This window comes from Urocitellus parryii, chromosome 4 (assembly GCF_045843805.1).
Source record: "Urocitellus parryii isolate mUroPar1 chromosome 4, mUroPar1.hap1, whole genome shotgun sequence".
In the NCBI taxonomy this organism is placed as follows: domain Eukaryota; kingdom Metazoa; phylum Chordata; class Mammalia; order Rodentia; family Sciuridae; genus Urocitellus; species Urocitellus parryii.
Genome location: NC_135534.1, coordinates 47,170,431 through 47,194,036, shown reverse-complemented (window position 1 = coordinate 47,194,036; position 23,606 = coordinate 47,170,431). Strand labels below are relative to the sequence as shown.

The window sequence follows — 23,606 nt, the reverse complement described above, 5'->3', positions numbered from 1 at the left end:
TTGAGAAGGCTTGGCATCTTTCAAGCAAGAGTGAAGTGACTATGGATTTTCATTACCACAAATACGATTACAATTAAAAAGTCTATGCAGCAGTAGCATACTCAGCTGGCAAGCTGTTTGAGTATGGCCAACAACAAAGATTGTCCCCTGAAGAACACTCAAGTATGCAATATAGCATGTTGTTTAGAAGCACAACATCTGGGGCCAGAATTCCTGGATTTAAATCTTGACTCCACCACTTACTAGCTTGTACAAATCTATTGAGTCTAATGACTGATGCCCACCCCCCTTTGGAAACAAAGAACTAAGAACTGAGAACTAAATAGCATAACAGAAAGGGTGAAATGAAAAAACACGTACTCTAGTCATACAACAAACATAGCTTGTTGGCAACAGGCCCAAAAGGGCTACTTCCTTTATTAGTCTGAACTGTGAGTTATTAAGGGTAATCATTAATGCTATCCAATAAAAATGTGTGATTTTTTTTCCCTAGGTACATGGTGGATAAGCACTTCCCTACTTCTCTTGAAGTTGGGAGTGGTTCTGGGACTTGCTTTGACCAATGAAACATGAGTGGAACAGCTAGTGTATAATCCATTCAGGTCCCTTTTTCTTGCCTTTGGCAATTGTGAAAACATAGAAATGAAGCCTCCCTAAGATGACAGAACATAGTCCCTCAGGTGACCTACAATGGACACAGAACAAAAATGAAAAATATTTTATTTTAAATCATTAAAATCTTGTTTCTTGTTATCACAGCAGACCCTAGTCTATCCTGAATGATTCTATATGATTGACACAGAAATTAGAACACTTAGGGCTCTTGTCTTCTGTATCCATCAGATCATAGCTTTCTCTGTACCTCCCATCTGTAAGATAGAAACTGTCTTTGGGTGGACATGCACTGATTATTCCAAGCGGCTCAGATGAGTCCTACCTGCCAACAGGTGAGGAAGATTTACCTGTTTTTACCCACAATGGCCTAAGAGAAGTCCCCATGGAGATGGGCCTTATAAATTTTTTTCTTCTCACAGAAAGAACCCAAGATTATTTGATTAAAATCTAAGCTTGCCACCACAGCCCAAAGAATGTTGGGTATCTGGAGAATACTTATGGGTGAACAGAAGAACTTGGGAATAACTAATAAAGAATGAGAAGTTTAGTAAGTTGTCTAAATCAGTGGTTTTCAAGCTTTTGCCTATATCAGAATCACCCAGGAAGCTTGTTAACAACCCAGATTAGTGGGCCCTGCCTCTGAATCAGCAGGTCTGGATAGGCCCAAGAACCTGTATCTTTATCAAGTAACCAAGAGACACCGGTTTAGAGACCACACTTTGAGAATCATTGCTTCAGAAGGATTAGCTTTAAGAAACCGGAGGCGGGGGCTTTGGTGAGGGGAATAAATGGGGTTATAACTCTCCAGGAGTTGGACTTACCAGATACTCTTTGGAGAAATAAAGGAAAGGCCCAGTTTTACCTTTTCCACCCAAGATACTCATCTGACAGTGCATGTACAAGAACACCAATGGTCATCACAGTCATTTATCCTCAACACATAACACCCTTTACAACAAAATTGAGTTTCTTTAAGGGAACAAAAGAGGAATGTCATTTATTTGCATATTTTTTTACCTTTATTTTTATTTGGTGCTGAGGATTGAACCTAGGGTCTCTCACGTGCAAGGCGAGCGCTCTACTGCTGAGTCACAACCCCAGCCCCAATTTGAATATTTTCGAAACAGTTCCTGCAAGGGGAAATTACGCCTTAGCCTCCAGAGTTTTTCCAGGAGATATATCTGGATGTGTTTCAGGAAGGAGCAATTTAGGTAATTGGCTACAGCCTTCCTCTTCATCTCTATCTTCACACTCCCCTTCATAAACCTCCACTATAAGTCATTCTTCTTGACTTCTGACCCCACCAAGGCTGGTCATACCTTGCATGGGTTGTTCAGGACCCACACACTAATCTTCCCACATCTAAACTGTCCCCTTCCTTCAGTTTAGGGCCAGACTTCTTTCATCTTTACCAAGGTCAATCAATCACCAAGTCCTGTCAATTTCAGCTCCCAAGTATCTCCAGAATCCACCCCGTGCTCTTAATTTCTCACTCTAGTTCAACTGGTGTAGACCTTCCATGCTGTACCCCATTTCTCTGTGGGTCTTTGCCCAAGTTGTTCATCTTGACAAAACAGGTTTCAATTTAAACTTCCCAGGACTGAGGGGCTTTCCACAGACCCTATAGCAGGTTAGAGTCTCCTTTGATCAGTTCCCACAAAGCCCTATGTTTCCTTTTCCACAAATACTTCATCACATTTTTTATCTTGTCATTATTTATCTTCATAAGCTCCTTGCCAACAGGACCACATTTGTCTTGCTCCAGAGTCCAACACAGCCCCAACACAATTTAAGTTTATGAATAAGTGTGGAAATCTTCACATTTTTTTTTTCTTAACACTTTGTCTCAATGCCTTAAGCACAACCTGCCTTTTACAAGGAATATCCGACTACCCAGTGCCACCCAACCCCTGAGATAATCAGATATACCCATGACATCCAGGAAATGGCCTCAGAAAGAGGCCATTTTCCTTGGAAACTGGATGGAATTGAGATTAATTAGAGATATTCTGGCAGGAAAAAAAAAAGCCTACCTACTACTCAGAAGTAGTGAAGAGATAGTTTTCTGTTAAGAATGAAGAGAAGGGCTGGGGATGTGGCTCAAGCGGTAGCGCGCTCGCCTGGCATGCGTGCGGCCCGGGTTTGATCCTCAGCACCACATACAAACAAAATGTTGTGTCCACCGATAACTAAAAAAAAATAAATATTAAAATTCTCTCTCTCTCTCTCCCTCTCTCACTCTCTCTTTAAAAAAAAAAAAAAGAATGAAGAGAAGAAGAAATGTTTGTGACAGAATTGTTTAGTGATGGAAGCCTATGCATCTCTAGCAGCTCTTATTGAAGTTGGTAACTTCCTGCACCAAGAGTTCTGATGGATTCTCCATTCAAACCTTATAAAGATGGGTGACTGTCTCACAAAGGGGACTGAATTCAAGGACCTCCTCTCTTCAGAATTCTTTACGCAAACTCATTTGAGGCTGGAATTTGAGGAATTTACTCTCTCATACAGAAGTTCTTTCTCCATGTAGGAGACAAGACAAACTTTACCTTCTACTACTCTCTCAACTACAGGATGAGCATCCCTTATCCAAAATGCTTAGAATTCAAAGTGTTTCAGATTTCAGAGTGTTTCAGATTTAGGAATATCTACATGGACTTTACCAGTTGAGCATACTTAATTCAAAAATCCTAAAATCTGAAAAATTTTTTAAAATGTATTTCTTTTTAGTTACAGATTGACATAATACCTTTATTTCATTTCTTTTTATGTGGTGCTGAGGATCGAACCCAGTGCCTCACATGTGCTAGGCAAGCGCTCTACCACTGACCCATAACACCAGCTCCCTGAAAAACTTTTTGAGTGCCAATATAATTCTCAAATTTTTCGATTTTGGAACATTTCAGATAAAGGATGCACAACCTGTACTATTAAAGTCAGAACCCCCCCACCCTGAGCCTGGCAGTCATGTCCCATGGACCACCATTACCAAAATAATTAACCAAGCAATCTCTGACAAAGTCAGAGGCTGGATTGCCTGAAGAGAACACCACATAAAGACAGCAGAGACCTTAAAATCTAGCAATCCTTGGATGGCATCTGGCTCTCTACTTCTAGCCATCTGACTTTGTACAAGTGACTTTTATTTTTTTGATTCCCAGTATCTTCACCTCTAAAGAGCAATGATGGTCTCTCAGGATTACTGTATTACACGAGATATGAATGTAAAGCCTCCAGCACAGAGTAAACATGCAAGAAAAGTCAGTGTCATCACAATTATAGACTTCTAATTTTAAAACTTCTGTAGGATAATGAATCTAAACTGAAAATACTAGAGAGATAAAATTACATGTTTTGAATTTACTTCAAAATAATCCAATGGGTGAAAGGGAGGGTATGGATGAAATAAAATTATGAGCACATTGGAGTTACTGCCTTCTCTCAACTTTTATATGTTTAAAATTTTCCATAATTAAAAAATTCAAAAGCAGTTAAGTACTAAGGCAGGAAAATACTACAAAAATATAAATACTGATGGTTTATTTTAAGATCACATTTTATTTAAGTGACAGAACATAGGGAAATTTTTATTTAAAACTTAAAGCTAATATCCCTTTGCTTCTCAGAAATAAATATTTTCTTCAGATAGAATTGCCCCAGATGAGAAGGGAGCAGAACAACTTACGCACTTTTCTTGCCTTCATTTTTTTGGAAAACAATATGTGCTGCTCAGGTTGTACATGTATTTTTAAGTAGACAATCCCCGGTGACAGAATCCACCTCTGAGCAACTAGCCAGACATCAGCTGAAACTGAGCTGTGGAGCAGGAAAGTTCCCATTTTAGGAACAGAGCAGACAGGATTCAAAATGTTCAGGGATGGTGGTATCACCAGCCTCCTCACTTGTAGACCCCAGCTTTGGATCTCATGAGGCTTACCTGTGAGGCTGACTCTCAGTGTGAGGTTATATTTATTCTCATACCAGATGAGTGGTCTAGTCAGAGCACAGCTAATATGTTAGATGATGCTTCAGGGGAAAGGGAACTTTTAAGAGGCTCTGACTGTACCAACCTCAGCATATCCCTATATCATCTCTCCTTTACCACATCATCCTCTGATAGAATTCTGGAGATTGAAAAATAAAATTCTTCCCACATTTCACAATGAATCAACAAACCCACTCCAATAGTCCAATAAGTTTTGTTCTAAGCAAATACCTTTAAGCCCCCAAACTGTGCCTGGATAAGAAGAATATATAAAAATACTTACTCTTCTTGAAGAATGAATTCACTATTTTCTGGAGAAAACTGCCCGGTCACAGGATGCCTGAATGCTGTGGTGTGCTGGTTATGGCTAGAGAGAGAGAGAGAGAGAGAGAGAGAGAGAGAGAGAGAGATGATGATGAATAGAAGTCATGTTAATGAAAGGATTACAAACACAACCAGTCAGTAACGTCTGGGGGACCCTTGGTCACCATCACTCCTCACAGAGTGAGGGAAGTGGGCCTTTTCTCTGAGAGGCATTTAACCTCTCAAATGCAGTTACATTGGAAATCAAGAATTTCCAACTCAGGTGCCAAAGCCCACTTTAATGACAAGGATTTTAATTCCAAGGAAGTCTTGACTTCAAGAGAAGATTGTGTATCTTGGAGACATTTCATGAAGTACTTACTCTAATACACTGAGGGGCTGAACAGCAAATTATTTTAAGATAGCATGAGCTAAAATAAGAATGAAAGGAAGTAGACGACACTTTCAACAGCTTATAACAACCATGAAGCAGGGAAAGAATTCTAAGAATTAACTTCCCGCCCAGAAAATTCTATCTCCTTAAAATTCTTCTCTCTACTACAAAATGTGTTCAGTTCAATGATGGGATAATAAACATTTGGGCATGTCTCTGCAACATGACCTGTGCAATTTCAACACTGGAGTTTCTATCACCCTTTTGAAGTTAGCAGGGATCAGCTTCCAAGCCAAGCTGACAGACACAACCAAAGTCTGTAGGTGTTTTGTATGTTGACAAAGGCCGCCTGGTTCTTTTAGGATGGAGGAGTGAGCTCTAGAGGCTGCTAGTTTGTTGCATGAATAAACTAAACTAACATCCTCTTTTCTTTATTTAAATAAAAAAATTAAAAATTTTTTCCAATCACAAAATCAGTTATTTTCAAAATTTTATAAAGTATGAAAAGGAAAAAAAATCATCCATGATGTCCCCATCTGGAGATATAGCTGAGTATCTTCTTATGAGTTGTTTTTCTTTTTCTTTCTATTTAAAAAAATAGTGATATATATTTTCTCCCTTAATCTTATTAATGTAGAAAATATCCTATTTTATTAAAGCTTCTTTATTTGAAATGATTAAATAATAGTCTTACCATATGTATACAATTTTTTTTTCATAACTATTCAAAAAGTGTCACTGGGCACATGTATGCCAGGCAGTGCTATAGTTGGTACTAGAGACACAAAGGGAACAAAAAAGTCCCAACTCCTGGACATGATAATAGTCTTCTATTGCTGGACATTTGGGGTGCCTCCCCCACTGCTACTATAATCCATGCATCTTTGAGCATAGGCTTTTTATGAAACTCAAATTATTTCCTTGTGTTAAACTCCCAGAGATGAAATTATTGAACCGAAAGTCATGGTCACTTTTTAAACCTCTTAATACAGACAACCAAAATGCTTCTGTTAGGATATTATTGCCATCTCCAAATTGAGCCCTGAGCCTCCCTGGAGATTAGTATGTCTAAACCAGCACAAAAGTTAAAAAAGAAAAGTTCTTGAGACCTATAGAGTTTTCTTTACTCTGCCCAGTGCCTAAGGATAAGCTGGGCACTCAGAACTAGAGCAGCCTGGATCCTAATGAGCCAAAAGTGAAGCAGGGCTGTTCCTGGCCCTCCCACCATGTGCCACCCCTACCACACCCTTACCCACCCATCCAACTACAGCTGGCCTCTCTTTCTGGGCTCCTACTCTCAAGTGAGCCTGTGGAATTCTATGACCTTATCTGGCAGGCAGCAGCCTGGTCTTTTCCTAAGAAAAGCAGCTTTCAGGGGTGAGCACCTGAGGTAAAGGATGAGAAGTAGGGCCCCTTTAACACCTGTTTCAGAAATCCCTGCATCATGTTCAAGGGGTAGGCTTTATTTGCATCTACTTTCTTCTAGAGTCATTTCTACTCACTGGGGAACTTGAAAATGCAAATTATAATCTAATCCTGCCTCATTTTGAGAGAGAGAGAGAGAGAGGGAGAGGGAGGGAGGGAGGGAGGGAGGGAGGGAGGGAGGGAGGACAGAGAGAGGAGAGAGAGAGAGAGAACGAGAACACCCTGGTTGTAATGGGAATAACAATAAAGCAGTAACACCAATATCCACTATTACCTCTAAAGGACTTTACAGTCTACAAAGCCTTCTCCTAACAGCTCAGTTGTTAACATCATGAAACTGGGTTCAGAGAGGTTAAATGATTTGCACAAAAAGCTTTTGTTGGGCTGTGGGATGCAGTTCAGTTGTAGAACACTTGTCTAGCATGCACAAAGTCCTAGGTTCAATCCCCAGTATACAGCTAAATAAATAAATAACTCTGTCAATAACTGATAAAACTGGGACATAAATGCAGGTCCTCTAGTTTTTAATATCTTTTTTGCATGATAACTGGACATTTCCTTCCCTTAGGGATCTGTGCGGCTGGCAGCTTCCTGGATATGATCAGAAAGCCCTAAAGAAGACATGAGAAAAATAGCACCACTCACCACTATTCCCTGTTCTTATCTCCTGTTTTCCCCTTGGATCCAGTGCCAAAGTTTTGAGTGAAGACACTTGTGCAGCCCTCAGTAGCTATAAGATCAGTTGGTAAATCTCTAGTAGATGAGGACATGGAGCCAAGTTTTCTATGTGCCTGAAGCAGATCCATACACTGGTAACCACCTTGTCGTACACACTATCTAACCTTCAAAGCAATTCCTGGGTTCCCCATCCCCAATCTGTATCTGCTTAAATAAGCTCAGAGCTTGGGTAAATGAATACTGAGCTGCAAGGTCTAGGCACTAAATTGAATTTTGCATTCTAACATTATGTTAGGAGCCACAGCAAAAATATTGATACAGGCACCTTTGGATTTTATTGACTGCCAGCCAGCAATTCACATTCATATGGTAATTGGACTCATGCTGTTCAGCTGGGCCCATTTCAAGACTCAGGTTACTCATGTCACTCTTGTAATGGGAGAGTTCCCATTGGTTGGGAAAGGATGGTAGGAGGGTGTTCCGGGGGAAGGGGAAACACCCCCCCCCCCTCAGGTAGAACACACACGTGGCGGACCCACCTGTTAGGGGACGGACACGGCCTCTCTCTAAATAAAACTTTGTCTCAGTTTGACTGGCTTGTGTTTTTGTGCCCAACCGGGTTGCAAAATTGCAAGCCCATGTGCACTGACAGCTCAGCAGGGGATCGCTCAGCAGGGGTGCCGCAGGCAGTGCTAGGCAGCAGGAGCGGGACTCAGCCGGCCCGGGGCCGGGCAGTTTGCGGCAACATTAGAAGAAAAATAATTTTTAAAAGTTGACCAAAAGAAAATATCTGCCATCTGATCAAATCTAGAGGCAGCTCTCCAAACTTTCTTCCCTAATATGGAAGCTGCCCTCTGTGCTAAAACATTCCTGGCCACGGTACCATCACCACCCTTCTGCGTTTACACCACGTTTTCAGCACGCTCACATCTGTCATCTTATTGGGTCCTGGCAACTACTCATTAAGGTAGGCAGGACAGATATTTTTATTCCCATGATACACATAAGAAAAACAAGGCTCTGGGTTATGGGACATTATTTGAACACTAAATTTTAAAAACGGGTGGAGGGGCGAAGTAATGACATAATGAGAAAATACGCGAGCCGACATAATGAGAAAATACGCGAGCCAACATAATGCTTCCTGAACACTGAGGTTTTAAAATTTGATTGTTTTTGATCAAGTACACCCAGCTTGCTAATGGAAGAGTTCCTGGATCAGCACTCTTTTGAGCAACAGAACAGGAGTCAGGTCCCTGGGTTATTCCACTCAATCTTCCCAAATACTTGGTAGGGCAGGTTATGTATCATCACCAGGCCACAAGTGAGGAAGGTGAGACCCACAATGGGTAGGCAGCTTGCCCACAGCCACAGTCTACTTCTGGGTTCTTTCCACATCACCCACTTCTGAACTCTTTCCACTCCTCCAGGCTCACCCTTTCCAGACAAAGGTTGCCCATTAAACTCATTTAGATTCTGCAAGTCCTCTAGCTTTACTTGCTTTCTCTGACCCATTGGTCCTAAAGCCCCCAGTCTGCTCCATTTTCTGATTCTAAAATCCATGAAGAGTCTCATATCCTATCACCCTGTCTTAAGCACTTAGCAGGCACAGACATATCCCCTGAAATACCCGTTCTTAAACCTGAATTGCCACCTTGCTCCCTGGTAATACAGAGATGACCAGGATGGGAGCCAGATGACTGGTTTCAAAGGAGCACAGAAACTCTTTCTCTCCTATACAAGTGCTTCTGTTTCTCTGCAGGCTACTGAGAAAGCAATTTGGAAAATGAGGTAAAACACAATGTAGTCTTCAATTTCAATTCCTGCTCTTCCAGAAATGGCCCCTCAAAGAAGCATGGCAGGCAATCTCACTGGAGAAGAACCAGGGAACACATATGAAGGTGGTGAGGAAGGATGGTCTCCATGAAGGCGGGCCATGGGTAACCATCCAGGTAAATAAGCACGCCTTCACAGGCCCAAGGGCAGAGAAGGACTGGGTTAGGCCCTACAGAAGCCTGGCAGCAACACAAGAGACGTGGTAACAAAATAAAGTGAGGACTAGGGAGAACTGGAATTTGAGCAACGTAAGAACTCATCTACAGCCACAAACAAGGCTAGTCAGAATGTAAAGTCCCACAATTTCTTGCAATGTTTTTTCAAGACCAATTTTGTATCCACATAGATTTTGAGTCTAATGTGAACAGTGAGTCTGTTTGGTTAAACATGAAGGTTCCAATTATTTATTAAGATGTGTTTTTGGCGTGGAAGGAATTTCTGGAGTTGTGTGAATGATGTCCAACAGTGGCAGTCAGAGAACCCTGATAAGTCTGATTTTCTGACAGTAGTGGTATTCACATGCTAGTGGGATGCGTCTGCTCTGTCAATACTAGCTCTTCTCTGGCCCAGACTCCAAAGGGAAAAAAAACAGCTTAAAATATAAGAGCAGGACTCTATTCAGGATCTTCTCATTAACATGCTCAGCAAAACTTACCTCTGGAACCTTCTCCTCAATGTGGCTCCCTGAACACTTAAAAAGAGTCACCTCGCAGGTTAAAGCCACATCCAGCACTGCCTCTAGGTGTGTAAGGCAAAGATTTACAATATTTGTTCTAAATCCAAGTGTCTCGATAAAACTGAGAATTCTGCATAACCTAATAATATTCCAAGTTTGGGCTGAAAACTGGAAATTGAAACTTCAAGAACACAAGAAACTGTCTCTTCCTTTTCTTCAGCTAATTTAGGCCCCTCAATAATGATGTAGCACCAGATTCGGTGGTGCACACCTGAAACCACAGCAGCTTGAGAGACTGAAGCAGGAGGACCACAAGTTTAAGGCCAGCCTTGCTAAGTGAGACCTGTCTCAAAAAATAATAACAGCTGGAGATGTAGCTCAGTGGTAAAGTCGCCTAGGTTCAATCTCCAGTACCAAAAAAGATTAAAAAAAAAAAAAAAGTAGCAATCAACAGTTGAAATGGCATTTCCACACTCACTCAACATTTCTTAAGCTCCTTTTGGTTTATTTTATTTAACGCTTTTACAAAATAGCTTGTTTAGTACAGTGTCACCATGGTTAATGTGGCATTGCTAAGGAAGCTGAGACTCTTACTAAAATGGTCTTTCAAATTAGCACTATTTTTTAGAAGTGTTAAGATTTTATAACAGCTGGCTCATATGGGCATTCCTCTGGCAGGCCTTTCTTCCAGAAGCATGGGAATCAGGCCTTGTGAGCCAATGCATGGTCCCCATGCTCTCTCCAAGTAGAAGCTATCAACTCAGCACTAATTGACTTTCTTCAACATCTGCCCCTGCCAACAAATCAGCCCAGAGCTCTGAGGCAGAAAATGTGGGTTCCAATAAGAGCAAACCACCCCCTCTCTGAGCCTCAGTCTTGCATTGGCAAACAGGGGACACAAATATTCCAAAGATTGTTGGAAGGTTACAATTACAGACATATATGAAAAAGTCTTGTACAACATTTGACATATAGAAGGCACTCAGTGTTTGCTGAACCTGACTGTGCCTTGATTATGGCAATGACTGATAGACATCTAAATTTTTTTTTAAGAGAGAGAGAGAGAGAGAGAATTTTTTAATATTTATTTTTTAGTTTTTTGGTGGACACAACATCTTTATTTTATTTTTATGTGGTGCTGAGGATCGAACCCAGCTCCCTGCACATGCCAGGAGAGCGCATAAACGCTTGAGCCACATCCCTAGCCCAACATCTAAATTTTAACAAGGAAAAATAGAATGATCCTTCTTCCCCACAAACCCAAGATTCATCCAGGCTTCCCAATTTCCAGTAACAGTCCAGTAATAGTCACTATACAAAACCCTGGCGTCATCCTCTGTTCCTGTCTTTACCTTAACCTCCCTGTATAAGATGTATGCACATCCTATTGCCTTACTGACAAAACGTGCTTTGCATTCATCCACTTCTTTCCATCTCTACAGCTAGCACCCTGCTCATCTCTTGATTAGACGCAGCAACAGCTCCTAATTGTTCCTTCTGTTTCTACCTTGGCCTCTGTACCTTCATCAGAAGCCTGTTGGATCTTTACAAATACAAGTTAGATCATGTTGTTTTTCCTACATTAAACCTTACAACAGTGACACATGACACAGAGTAAAAATAAGCTTCTTACCTTGGCTTACAAAACATGAGATGACTTGCATCCTGCCTAGTCTCAGCATCATCGTGTAACATCTTCCCCTGGCCCATCCTGCCCCAGCCACAGTGTCCTCCTTTCTGCTCCTTGAATACCAAGCTCTTTGCTACCTAACATCCTTTATACCCAATGTCTTTTTAGCCTGGATGTTCTTCCCCGCTTCACTCTCATAGCTCGTTCCTTGTCATTCAGACCTCAGCAAAATTATCACCATCAGCAAGCCCTTCCCAGCAGTCCCTTCATATTACATCACCCTTTTTCAGTTATTACTAGGTGTTATTTTTCTCACTGAGGTACATGTATGATTACTGTTGGTCTCCCTGACTAGCACATGAATTCCATAGGAGCAAGACCCTTGATGTCTTTCCACTACTGTATCAGCCTTAACAGCGCCTGGTACACAGAAGGGGCCCAAAAATGTCTGCCAAAAGAATGAATGAGAAAAAATTATGAAGACTCTTACCTTAAATTTGAGATTATACCTAGAAGTGAGCCAGGAATCCTACCGAAATCTGAACTTAGGTAAAAGAGAGATGAGCCATCAGCCATCAGAATGCCAGAGGAAGGAAGAGTGAGACACCAACACACCACAAACACTTGATCCTTGGCACTCCTGAACTGCGTTACAAAATAATTTGTAGAAATTAGCCCTCCCCTGCAACTCCCCCTCACCCTTGCAAATGAATGTTAATACACTCAACAGAATTAAAGAATGGAATACAAACACCCTAGAGGAAATTACTGAGTGATTAAAAACACAGAAGGATAACACAAACATCACCTCTCTCTCCCTTTTGTGAACCAGAGAGTTTGGGGTGTGAAGCCTACAATTTGGTGACACTCTAGTATTGCTCTCTACTTACTTTACAGGCATTTTTTCTCCTCCCCTCTTCCCAACCTTCTATTCCTCAGCTCCTGGAGAGTTGGGGGCAGCCACTCCTGTCACTGCAGCTCAGGAATGGGAATGCCCATGCTGCAGCACCTGAACTCCTGCATCTCAAGAACCTAGGCACAAGGCCATGACACCTCCAGGGAGAGGCTGTGTAGAACCCAGTTTATTCGCTAATAGCAGCTACCCAATGCATCACAGAGCCTTAGAGAGTAGGGGAGACAGGAGCCCACAAGCTCTAATGAAGGATCCTACCTTGGGCTGGGAGCCTCCACCAGCCCCCAGGGAGCATGGAGCAGACCACAACAGAGCCTGCCTGCTTCCACGCTATCCAGATCTGACTTATACCCCACACCAAGCTATGCAACAGTCAAACTATGCAGCAGCCAACTAGACCCAGTTAGGCAAAGTAGGTCCAGCCAAACCCAGGCCCATCACCTGAAGGGCAGTCATCAACTGTCCTCCTTATTCAGAGGTGCCAAAAGGGTCAAAGCCAGGCATAAAGGAGTCACAAACTAACTGAATACCTCACAAAAAGGAAAGTCTGTACTTTCCAAATCCTGGACTTAACATACTGAAGTGTTCCAGCTGGGAATACTGGTGGATACCTGAAGTCCCAGTGGCATTGGAGAATAAGGCAGGAGGGCTTGGAAGTACAAGGCCAACCTGGGCAATTTAGCAAGACCCTCAGCAACTCAGCAGAATTTTGTCTCAAAATAAAAAGGGCTGGAAATGTAGCTCAATGGTGAATCACCCTTGGGATTCTATTCTCAATACCAAAACAAAAACAGATTTAAGTTTTCCAGCAAAATTTGAAAAACTTTGTTTCATAGGTTTCTCCAGAGATTTTCAGATCCTCTCAGTGGCTAACTCATTTTGTGAAGGAGCTCCTCTGCCCCAGTAACCTGGGCTGCAAACTGCTTCCTGAGGTCTCACAGGTTCTCAATACCCAGGAAAAGATTAGAGTCAAACTCTTCATAGAATGAGGAATCAACCCAGAGAGCCATTCCCCTAGCTTTTTCAAAAGGAAGTTGGCAGAGAAACAATGTAATAAGAACCAAGTATCAGTTTTGTTCTGACCAACCAGTTCCATGGCCTGAACAAATCACTCAATGTCTCTGGGCCCTCATTTCCTCATCTATAAATTGAAGGCATGTTAGACACCCGACCTGGAAGGGCCACATGAGGTTTCCACAAACCCTAAAAAGATCAGAGTTGCGCAGAATGGAGTTCAAATCCCAGCACTGCCACATACTGGCAGTGCATGACCTCCACTGGTGAGTTTGTGTGTGTGTGTGTGTGTGTGTGTGTGTGTGTGTGTGTGAGAGAGAGAGAGAGAGAGAGAGAGAGAGAGAGAGAGAGAGAGAGAGAGAGAGAGAAAGGGTGTGGCGGGAGAGATAATTCTAACACTGCAAAGGTGTTATAAAGAGTAATGATGATGTGCCCAGCCCACAGGAGACACTTCAATGCCTTCTATATTTTTCTTCTGCTAACTCTAAAACGGCACTCAGAGTTGTCTTTTCCCAAGTTGCAAATTCCAGCAGTATTAGCCTATGACAGGACAGAGGCTCAAGAATACATTTTCTTCCATTTGCATTAAGACATAACACGCAGCACCCTGTTTAATTTCTATTTAAAGAACTTGCCTGTCAGGCAAAGTGACGTAAGGTCAACAGGCACCTGCCTTCAGTCCCACTTCTGTCCCTCATAGAGTTGAGTTCTATGGTTCAGAAAGTGCAGCCTAAAATAAACTGCCTCCCCAGTAGGTCCATCTGAGCCAGGGACACACATTCTACAGAAGTTGTAAAACTTCAGGGGAAACACTTTCAACCTCAGAATACTCAGTTTTATGCTTCTGTTTAGCTCTTAAATAAGTCAGGTTCCTCAAGTGTAAAATGAGAAGGCTGAACCAAGTGCTGTAAAGATCTTCCATTTGGCTGTAACATTTTAAGACACCAAGGATCATCTCAAACTACTGCCATCCAAGGAGCCACAGATTGAAATTTAACAACACTATCTGTAACTGAAAACACAAAGAGATGGAAGCACAACCGTGGTCCTCCCCATTCTCACCGGCCAAGAGAATGTTCTCTGTACTAATATCAGGGAGGAGTAGTTAAAGCTACTTTTATCCTATTTATTCCTAATTAAATTGCACTGTTTTTTATTTAACTGCAGGCACTCCCAACCATCAATAACTCTCTCTCTTTATCATTACTTGGCTTTCACAAATAAAAATATATTACAGCAAACTGAACCCCTACGAAACCAGTTCAGGAGTAACCTGCTCTCTCGTTCTTTCTGGGAAATGCAGCAAACAGGCTCACTCTCTCTTTGAGCTCCATGTTCAGAATCATGTCTTTTCCGGCCACAGCCTTATGAAATCCAGGTTCAAGTCACACAGGGAGGGAGACTCCCAGTCACCCAGTTCTTTCTCAATTTCACTTCGTGAGCAGCTGCCTCCCAAGGTGTTACAAATCCAGCAGCCACTTGCTCCTGCTCATTCATTCTCCCTCCTCTCCACTCCCTACACAAAATCTGGCAACCAGGAAGGAACCCAGTTCTAGCTCTGAGTCATTGCCTCACTGTGGACACAGGGAGCATTGGCTAGTGGTAAAGCAAGGCAGGCACTTTGGTCTGTAGGGCCCAATGCTTCTGTTCTTAAGAGACTGGTGGGGATAGGCTGCTTCTCTAGAATCAAAAGTTAAGCAACAACCCAACTTCTAGCTCTGGGTTGAAATAAGCCCCCAAACAGAGCCTATCTTTGATGGAGAAACAATGACTCTTTCATCAGTATTTCACACTAGTCAGGACAGGGAAGGAGTTGAGCAGTTTACAAGCCACCATACCCATACACCCTGGTAACAATCTATGATTCTTTCACCACTGCTTGAGATGGCTAAGGCTCTCTCAGCACCAATTTCATCATCTGGCTGTCATTCTCAAAAACAGGCATGGAAAGGAAAAGGGCAGAGGGGCCAGAAAGAGAAACTAAGGCACCAAACCCACAAATCTACATGGAGGCTTTTTTCATTGCAACCTACATAGATCTGTGAGTTACAATGTAGGTGATCAACAGAATATAATCTCCATAGGGCAAAGACTAATGCTTTTGCAGCTATGTCCCAATGCTCAGTAGTGCCCAATAAATCCTCACTTAATGAGAATGGGGGGGAAATTTTTGTTTTGAGTCTACTTAGGATGACAGTTTTACTAAAACTTGTTTCTATTATCACCATTACTTTTTTTCCTTTTAGAAATCTCTATATCCTTCATAATTCTAATACTGCCTATAGTGCAATATTAAGAATATCTCTATATAGAGAGATGATTAACTATGACACTAATGAAGCTCAAGTTTTAGAGCCCCCTCCAAGGTCCCAGGGAAGGGCTCTATCAACACACTTTTCTGCAATTTTATATACTTTAAAGAAGGCCTTCAAAATTGTATAAACCTCAAGTCCCACAAAATATTGATCTGCCATAGCAAAATAGACAAATCAATGACTTGCAAGCCTTCTCAACATATATTCTGAGGGAATTTGCTTTGACAAAACTTGTTTTAGCCCTAGAAGAAATATATCATGGCTAATAGATACATCCTAATCAATCAAAACTCAATTGCTATAAAGACTGGATTAGGTATAAGAGCACAAAATCCTTATGTGTTTAGCATTCTGAGTGCTTTGGGGGTAAACAATGATTAATCATCCCACTGAATAGAGGTTTATAATCCAATGGATAGACTGATATGAACATCAACAGATACATATTTCATATGTATAACACATGCACATTTGAAGTAGGTGCCAATAGAATTGCAAAGCCCATCCACTAGCTAGGCATCAATCAACCTGGTTAGCTCAATAACCCTAGAGGGTGTGCTATTTGCTCTATTTTGCAAATGAGAAAATCAAGGTCTAAATTAGTCAAGAGCCTTTCCAAGACCACATAACCAAATCTACCCAACTCCAAATGGGGACGTTTTCTTAGTGCTGATACATGAGTCAATGACCACATGCTTTACAGATTCTCCAAAATGTCTGGGAGTCATGTAGGTTTCAGAGGTAGAGGAGCCACATCAGGTACCAGCAGAGGTTGGCAGGCTTCCAAGGCTCACACTCTAGGGAGTGGAGGAACAGGATGTGCCAAGAGCTTATTCATCAGGTACCTAGGTATTAGCCCTCATTCACCAGGCAACACCTTAGCAGGAATCAGTGACAGCTACTTGGGAGTAAGAAGGGGCCACATGAGAGCAGTGACCCTGAAGTGCTGCCTCCAAACTCCCTGGTCCTGCTTTCCTTGTTGCCAGATGAATTGTGCTATAGCACAGTTCTGGTTCCATTATCTCCTACCCACACACCCTCCATAGCCACCCATTGCTGAAGCCTCCTTATCTCTTACCACTTCTCTATACCCCTGGGTCCTGCCAAATTTATCTGTCCACCAGTCATCTGCCTTTTCTACCCCTGAGCTTTGACTCCTGCTGTCCTCCTCCCTCATGAATTCTGCCCAACCTTCCAGGCCCTTCTCTTCCAAGTGGCCCTTCCTGATCACTCCAGGCCACTCTAATTTTTTCCCTCTTCAACATTCTCAGCACCAAAGGCTTATATTCCTCATAAGCCATATATTCTTCCAACTCTTTGCATGTTATTTTCTGAAAATTATTTACATGTTACAGAAGGGTATAAACTAAAAAGCATTTCCCTTTTCTGCCTCTAATTCAGTGTCAATCCCAGAGTCAGCTTCCTTTACCAGATGCTTGTGTTGTTTTGGGGGTTTTACATTTATGAGATTTCTATGCATTTAAAATTCTATACACACATAAATGAAATACCTACAGAAGTAGAATAAAACTGTAATGTTCTACAATCTGCTTTTGATTTTACTTATCATGGGCTCCTTCTCCAAATCTATATGCAAAGGTGAACATAGCAGCTCCCCTAGTGCCCCCACACCTCCCAGAGCAGCCCTTCAAGAGAGATGAACCAGGAGCTCATCCCATATGCCAGCCTACCCCCATTTGTATCAGATATTTCAAATGATGATTTATAAATTGTCCCCCAAATGAATTTTATTTGTGCTATATAGATGTTTAAAATTCAGCCAAAGTTTGAAAGTAGGAATTTTTCATATAAAAATCCAGCTCATTTTGGAAAAACAAAAACTGTAGAAACACTGGGCCCAATGAGAAGTAGAATGAACCTTTTGGTTCACTGAAGTCCCCACTACTTCCTACTGATTCCAAATGTTGAGATGAACACCTAGTGCTACTTATCATCACTCCCACATTTCTAATTTTCTTACAGTAATTTCTTCATACCCACATATCAGTCATACTGGGAAAAAAATATAAATGGGGTGTTATGAGTATTTTAAAAGCAAATTAGAGCACATAATTGCAGGCTACTAAGCCTCTATACACATTTGAGTTTTGCAACCCCCATCTTGTACCCACACCACTCATTTTAGAGAAAACATTCCTTTTAGGAAGAAGATTGTTTCAAGAGCAAAGATTTTAGGCTGGAGATGTAGCCTAGAGATAGAGTGCTTGCCTTGCATGCACGAGGCCCTGGTTTCAATCCTAGCATCACAAAAAAAAGTAAAGGTTTCTTGAATTAGAGTAAGAATTAAAGGGAGATGGCACAAAGTTGGTCAAGAGTTTTCCTTCTCACAAAAAAATCTTAGAAAAATCTTTCCAACAACTAAGCAAGTACACCTACCCTTTGGCTTCCCTGCATAGGCTCCCAAAGAGGCAAAACTCACACCACAACTCTTCCTTCCAGACACTGAAAAATCCTGAAAGGCACTTTAAGTAGTGCCATCCCTAAAGAATCCAAAGGAAGAAAGGTGCCAGTGCATGCAGCCTTGACAGACACCCAAAGGGGCTCTGACAGTAGGTAGGGGCTCCAGAAGAACATCTGACCCAGTACTGCCTAGGACCAGATCACAGACCTCCCTAAAAAAACCCCAAAATGCAAAGCCCAAGCCCTGGAATCCAGGCCTCAATAGCCCCTCACATCACATATAAGGAAACCGCTCTGGAAAACAATCATAAAAAGGTGCTTCTGTCTTTTTAAAATAATTGTTTTAACTGGGTGTTTAGGAGAAATCCTACGTGACTCATAATTAGCTCAGCACAGTGGCACACACCTGTAATCTCAGCAAATTAGGAGGCTAAAGCAGGAGGATCAAAAGTTCAAGACCAGCCTGGGCAACTTAGTGAAACCCTGTCTCAGAAAAGAAAAGAATTACAGTAGATGGGGTAGAGAGAGAAGAAGGGAGGGGAGAGGAGGGGAGGGGGGATAGTAGAGGATAGGAAGGGCAGCAGAATACAACAGACACTAGTATGGCAATATGTAAATCAGTGGATGTGTAACCCATGTGATTCTGAAATCTGTATAGGGGGTAAAAACGGGAGTTCATAACCCACTGGAATCAAAGTGTGAAATACGATATGTCAAGAACTATGTAATGTTTTGAACGACCAACAATAAAAATTAAAAAAAAAAAAACTTCACAAAAAAAAAAAAAAAGAAAAGAAAAAAAAGGGGTTGGGGAGGTAGCTCAGTGGTCAAGTACCCATGGGTTCAATCCCCACTACTGCCAAAACAAAAAGGCTCATAATTACTCTATGATCAGACCTGAAACCTATTGCTTTACTCGCCCCCCCCACAACAATAACGAGTAACATCAGTGTATCTGTACATTCATTTAACAAATATTTGAGAGCATACTAGTGTCCAATCCCACAATATCTTATACCTGAAAGGTGAGTAACTGAGAAGAGGGAAGGGGGTATGGAGAAATTCAGTCTCTATATCCTGCTAAAGGTGAACAAAAGGACAGAGTTATTCAGATTTTCAAATTCATGAATGATAATCTGTCTTCTTAGTCAAGAGCTATAAATTCTTAGTTGGTTTATGAAGCCAACTTGAGACCTATTTTCTCACAGAGGGTAATCCTTGCTTTCTCCAAATCATAATATTGAGAGTTTTAGAGATGAAAATGACTCAGAGCTGGCCTCATCCAATCTCTGTTTTGTAGATGAGGAAACTAGGGCTTGGAAAGATGAAGAGAATTATGGAGGTCATGGGTATTACTGAACCATAAATTAAAACTAGGTCCTGAAAACAAGGGTCAAGGGGGCGGGGGAAATCATACATTGTTTTAAAGTTAATTTCCTTCCTTAAATAAAATCCATCTTCCAGTAAAGAATTTCCACTAGCAAACATAAAAAAAAAAAAAAAAAAAAAAATTAGAGCTGGGAATCCCTCCGTCCAGCCAAAGGACCTTGTACAGAAATTCAGGATCCTTGGTCTGGATTTGAGTGGCCTATAAAGTCCCCTAGGGGAGAAGCCATATGAAGACAGAGGCAGATACTGGAGGAACACATACATAGCCAGGGTATGCCAAGAAATGCCAGCAGTCACCAGAAGCACAGAGACACACTGGGACAGAACCAACTCACTTAACACTTTGATTTGGGATTTCTGGCCTCCAGAACTGGAAGAGAATGAATTTTCTGTTGTTTTAAGTCACCCAGTTTATGACAATTTGATATGTCATCCCTAGGAAACTAACACAGAATCTGTATTAGTTTAGTGGCCTTAATTTACTACAAACCCAACTAGTTAACAATGTGGAAAAACTGACCCAAGGGCCACTAGGACCTTAGACTCAGTTAATACTAGAGTCGAAAACAAGGGACATAAAATGTTTTTCAATTCTGAACCAAATATTGCTTCCATTTCTGGGAACCACATCTACAGATCAGAGTAGAAAGCTGGAGTAAGCCCAGGGGAGATGGGCCAGGCCTAGAAAGGCTCAAATGAATCAAAGCCACATTCACTGAAGGAACTGGAGTTTGATGGCCTCAGTAGGCTCAGAGCACACAACTGCTACCTTCATCTCTGAAGCACTATCAAGAAGCAGAGCTATCTTATTTGTTTCCTGAGGTCCAAGAGTTGAACTAGGATCTGTGTGTGGATGGAGCCATTGGGAAGCATGTTTTTCAAGAATTAAGTGTCAACAACCATCACATTAGCTGGATGCATTCTATTGGTGGAAGTTTCTAAGTCCAAGCCAAAAAAAACACCTGGCCAGGATGTTGGTAATAAAAGAACACAGCCCCCAGGCCTGTAATCTGTGGAGATGGCCATATGTTCCGCTCCAGCTCTGTGTATCTATGAATCCATGAAATACACTTATGCAGCAATTACATGAGTCCAGAGAAGTCTGAAATACATGAGTAAGATGTAAAGACCCTGAGCATGAAGAGAAACCTGTTGTGGAAAAGTAAAAGCAAAGTGCTGTCCAGAGCAATGGCTGAGAATCTATAGCCAGGCAGGTCCCAGGGACCTGGCAGCAGGACCAGATGGTCACCGCCTACCTCAGAGGCTATTTAAGATTCTTCAAGCCCTTTCTCACAGGAGGCTTAGAAACTACAATTGACAATTTCTATGTCAAGCTTTTCTCATTACTTTTTTTTTTTTAATAAACATTATCATGTATTTCTCACAGTCCTGGAGGCTGGGAAGTCCAATATCAAGGTGCCCGCAGATTCAGTTTCTGGTGAGAACCTGTTCCTCATAGTCCCTCTTGCTGCTTTCCTGACATGGTGGAAGGGGCAAACAACTCCCTAAAGCCCCTTTTATAAGGGCACCAATCCCATTCATTTTTCAAGTTTTCTCTTCCAGGCACACAGCTTTAATATTCCAGTTAACGACCAGGACCCATTAACAGACCACTGGAACTGCAACAAAAGTAATAGTCACCATTTCCTGAATACCTACTGTAACAACTGTTCAAGATGTTTGTGTGTGTTGTGTGTTTGCCTCTGATGTATTGTCTCTAATGGTCACTTCAACACCATAAGGTATTATCATCTTAGGAAACTGAAGCATAAGAGAGGTTAAATCATCTGTCCACGGCTACACAGCTGGAAAGATTTAGAATTCCCACTAGAATCCAAGTCCAGAAAGCCAAACTCTTCTCCTGCATCATGATGTTTCCTCTGTGTCTTACTGGGGGTATTTCAATTGTTTAAGGTAAGTAATACCAGACAGGTAGAAAGGAGACAAGTGGCGTTCCCTCTTAGACTTGTCACCTCATCTATAAAGTAGGAAAAGGTTGGAGATGATAAACTCAGGGAGCTCTTCCAGTCCTGAGAAGTTGTGACATTGAGGCAGGACCACTCTAGAACCCACTACAAGGAGGACACAGACAGTAATATTTCCCATGCTGCTTCAAAGTCAGAGCAGTAACAGAAGGAGGAAATCAAGAGCAGGCACAAAGTCAGCTGCATGACCTCAAAGGCAGGTGTGCAGTGCACAGTGACCCACATAAATCCTGACCTTTAAGCACTTTACTTGATAAACTGGGGCGTGCTGTAAAGTATCAGCACACAGATCTGAGAGCTCTCTGCGCCCAGAGCCCAGGAGACATCCATGAGAAATTAAAGCATAGGGTCTTTGTTTGGAAAAGAGTTACCCAGGGTGTAAGAGGTAAAGTAGCCACATTCTAGTGGGAGGAGCTTCCTGCAGCTGTTTTCCCCACAATCTTCAACACACCCTGCTCCAGACCTCCTATTTCCCAACTGTCTCCTCCAAGAGTCTCCTAGCAATGCTATTGACAGAACTTAGGGACTCCAGAGACCCAAGAGATGGGGAGGGGGAGTCTGCTAAGGGTCTGAGGTACTTCATACACCGCTGAGGGGAAGGACTCCGGATACCAAGTCAGGGAGGGGCTCCCTCTGCCTATCTCACTTCTAGAAAATGGCAAAATGGGATGATTCTGGAAACCCGCCCAGCCAAACTAGTTTCCTCTTCAATTTCCTAGTGATGCCCTTTCAGGAAGGGAGTCCCAGCTTGAGGAACAGGGCAGGAAGAAGGTGCCTGACCCACAGAACCCCAAGTACCAGGAGTTTCCAGTAAGAGCACGCCACTGAGCCAACGGAAAATATGCTGATATACCTTTCTGGTTTTATACTAGTATTTCTTTCTTTTCTTTTTCTTTTAGGTCTTTCACAGAGACAGGGGTAAAACAGGAGAGAGGAAGGGGTAGGAGAGAAGCACCAAGCTCAGTTAAAAGAGTCTGGAGCCAGAACTGGGTTCCAATAACAACTGTATTCCAACAGTGCACGTTCGTAGATACTTTCTAAATCATGCCTGACATCAGGAGGTGAACCCCAGGATAGATACTCTTGATGGGGTCTCTTCTCCCTAAAGAAAACCTGCCAGCTCCCCATAACCCTAACAGAGGACCCACCATGCCAATGTGCTGGACTCTCCTGCAGATACCAAAAACTAGAAGCATGGGTAATGGATATGAAATCAAGTAAGATAAATGAGAGATATCCATAACAGTGACATCAGTGAGCTTGTCATATGATATATTCTAGGCATTATCTCAGGAGGTAGGTATTATTATCTCCATTTTATAGATGGGGAAATTGAGGAATCAGAACCATTAAAGGGTTTGGGACTATTATACAGTTAAATAGGGGCAGAGCCAGGATTCAAACCCAGGCCTTTAGATTGCAGAGTTGTGGTCAAAGGTTGGACTACTCTCAGTGAAGACAAACATGACAAAATCAGTTCCTTTACATTTCCAAGGTAAGAAGAAAGCTCTATTACGGAGGATTTATAGACGTTACTAGGTTCTCCAACTTCTGAAAATAAACCCCCAGGCCCCCACATCCCTACCTGGAAGTCCCAGTACTCTGGCATGGGTACTGACTGGAAACCTACAGGTTAGATACCAGAACTTGCTGATGATCTTTAACCTTTGAAGGCCATGTAAAGAAACCGGGAGTGCAAAGCATCCTTGCCTCTGCACCATCCACCTGTCCTGTGCACCTCTTACTTTGGAGAGAATTGCACATCACTGATTCTGAATCACATATTTAAACTGTATTTTTCCAAATCCAGACCCAATTCCCCAGCGTCAAATTGTGTCAGTGGGGAGGGATGCAGACTGCAGTGAGAGTGCTCACTGAATCGCATTCTCTGCTAGTGATGGTATCTGATGCATGTTAAACACCTCCCTGCAATTCCTCAAGTGTCTATTAATCAGTGAACCAAGAATACAGAAGACACCAAGGAAAATCTGCCATTACAGGGAAAAAGGCAGATTGTTAGAGGCCTCCTT

General features: G+C 42.0%; 1 protein-coding gene across 1 annotated transcript in view; it reads right to left on the bottom strand.

Moving 5' to 3' along the window:
- Plekha7 (pleckstrin homology domain containing A7) overlaps positions 1-23,606 on the bottom strand; it is a 210,750-nt gene that overhangs the window by 78,388 nt on the left and 108,756 nt on the right. The window contains exon 4 of the mRNA XM_026399024.2: positions 4,881-4,964. Within this exon, the coding sequence (XP_026254809.1) occupies positions 4,881-4,964 (84 nt within the window). The remainder of the gene's footprint in view (positions 1-4,880; positions 4,965-23,606) is intronic.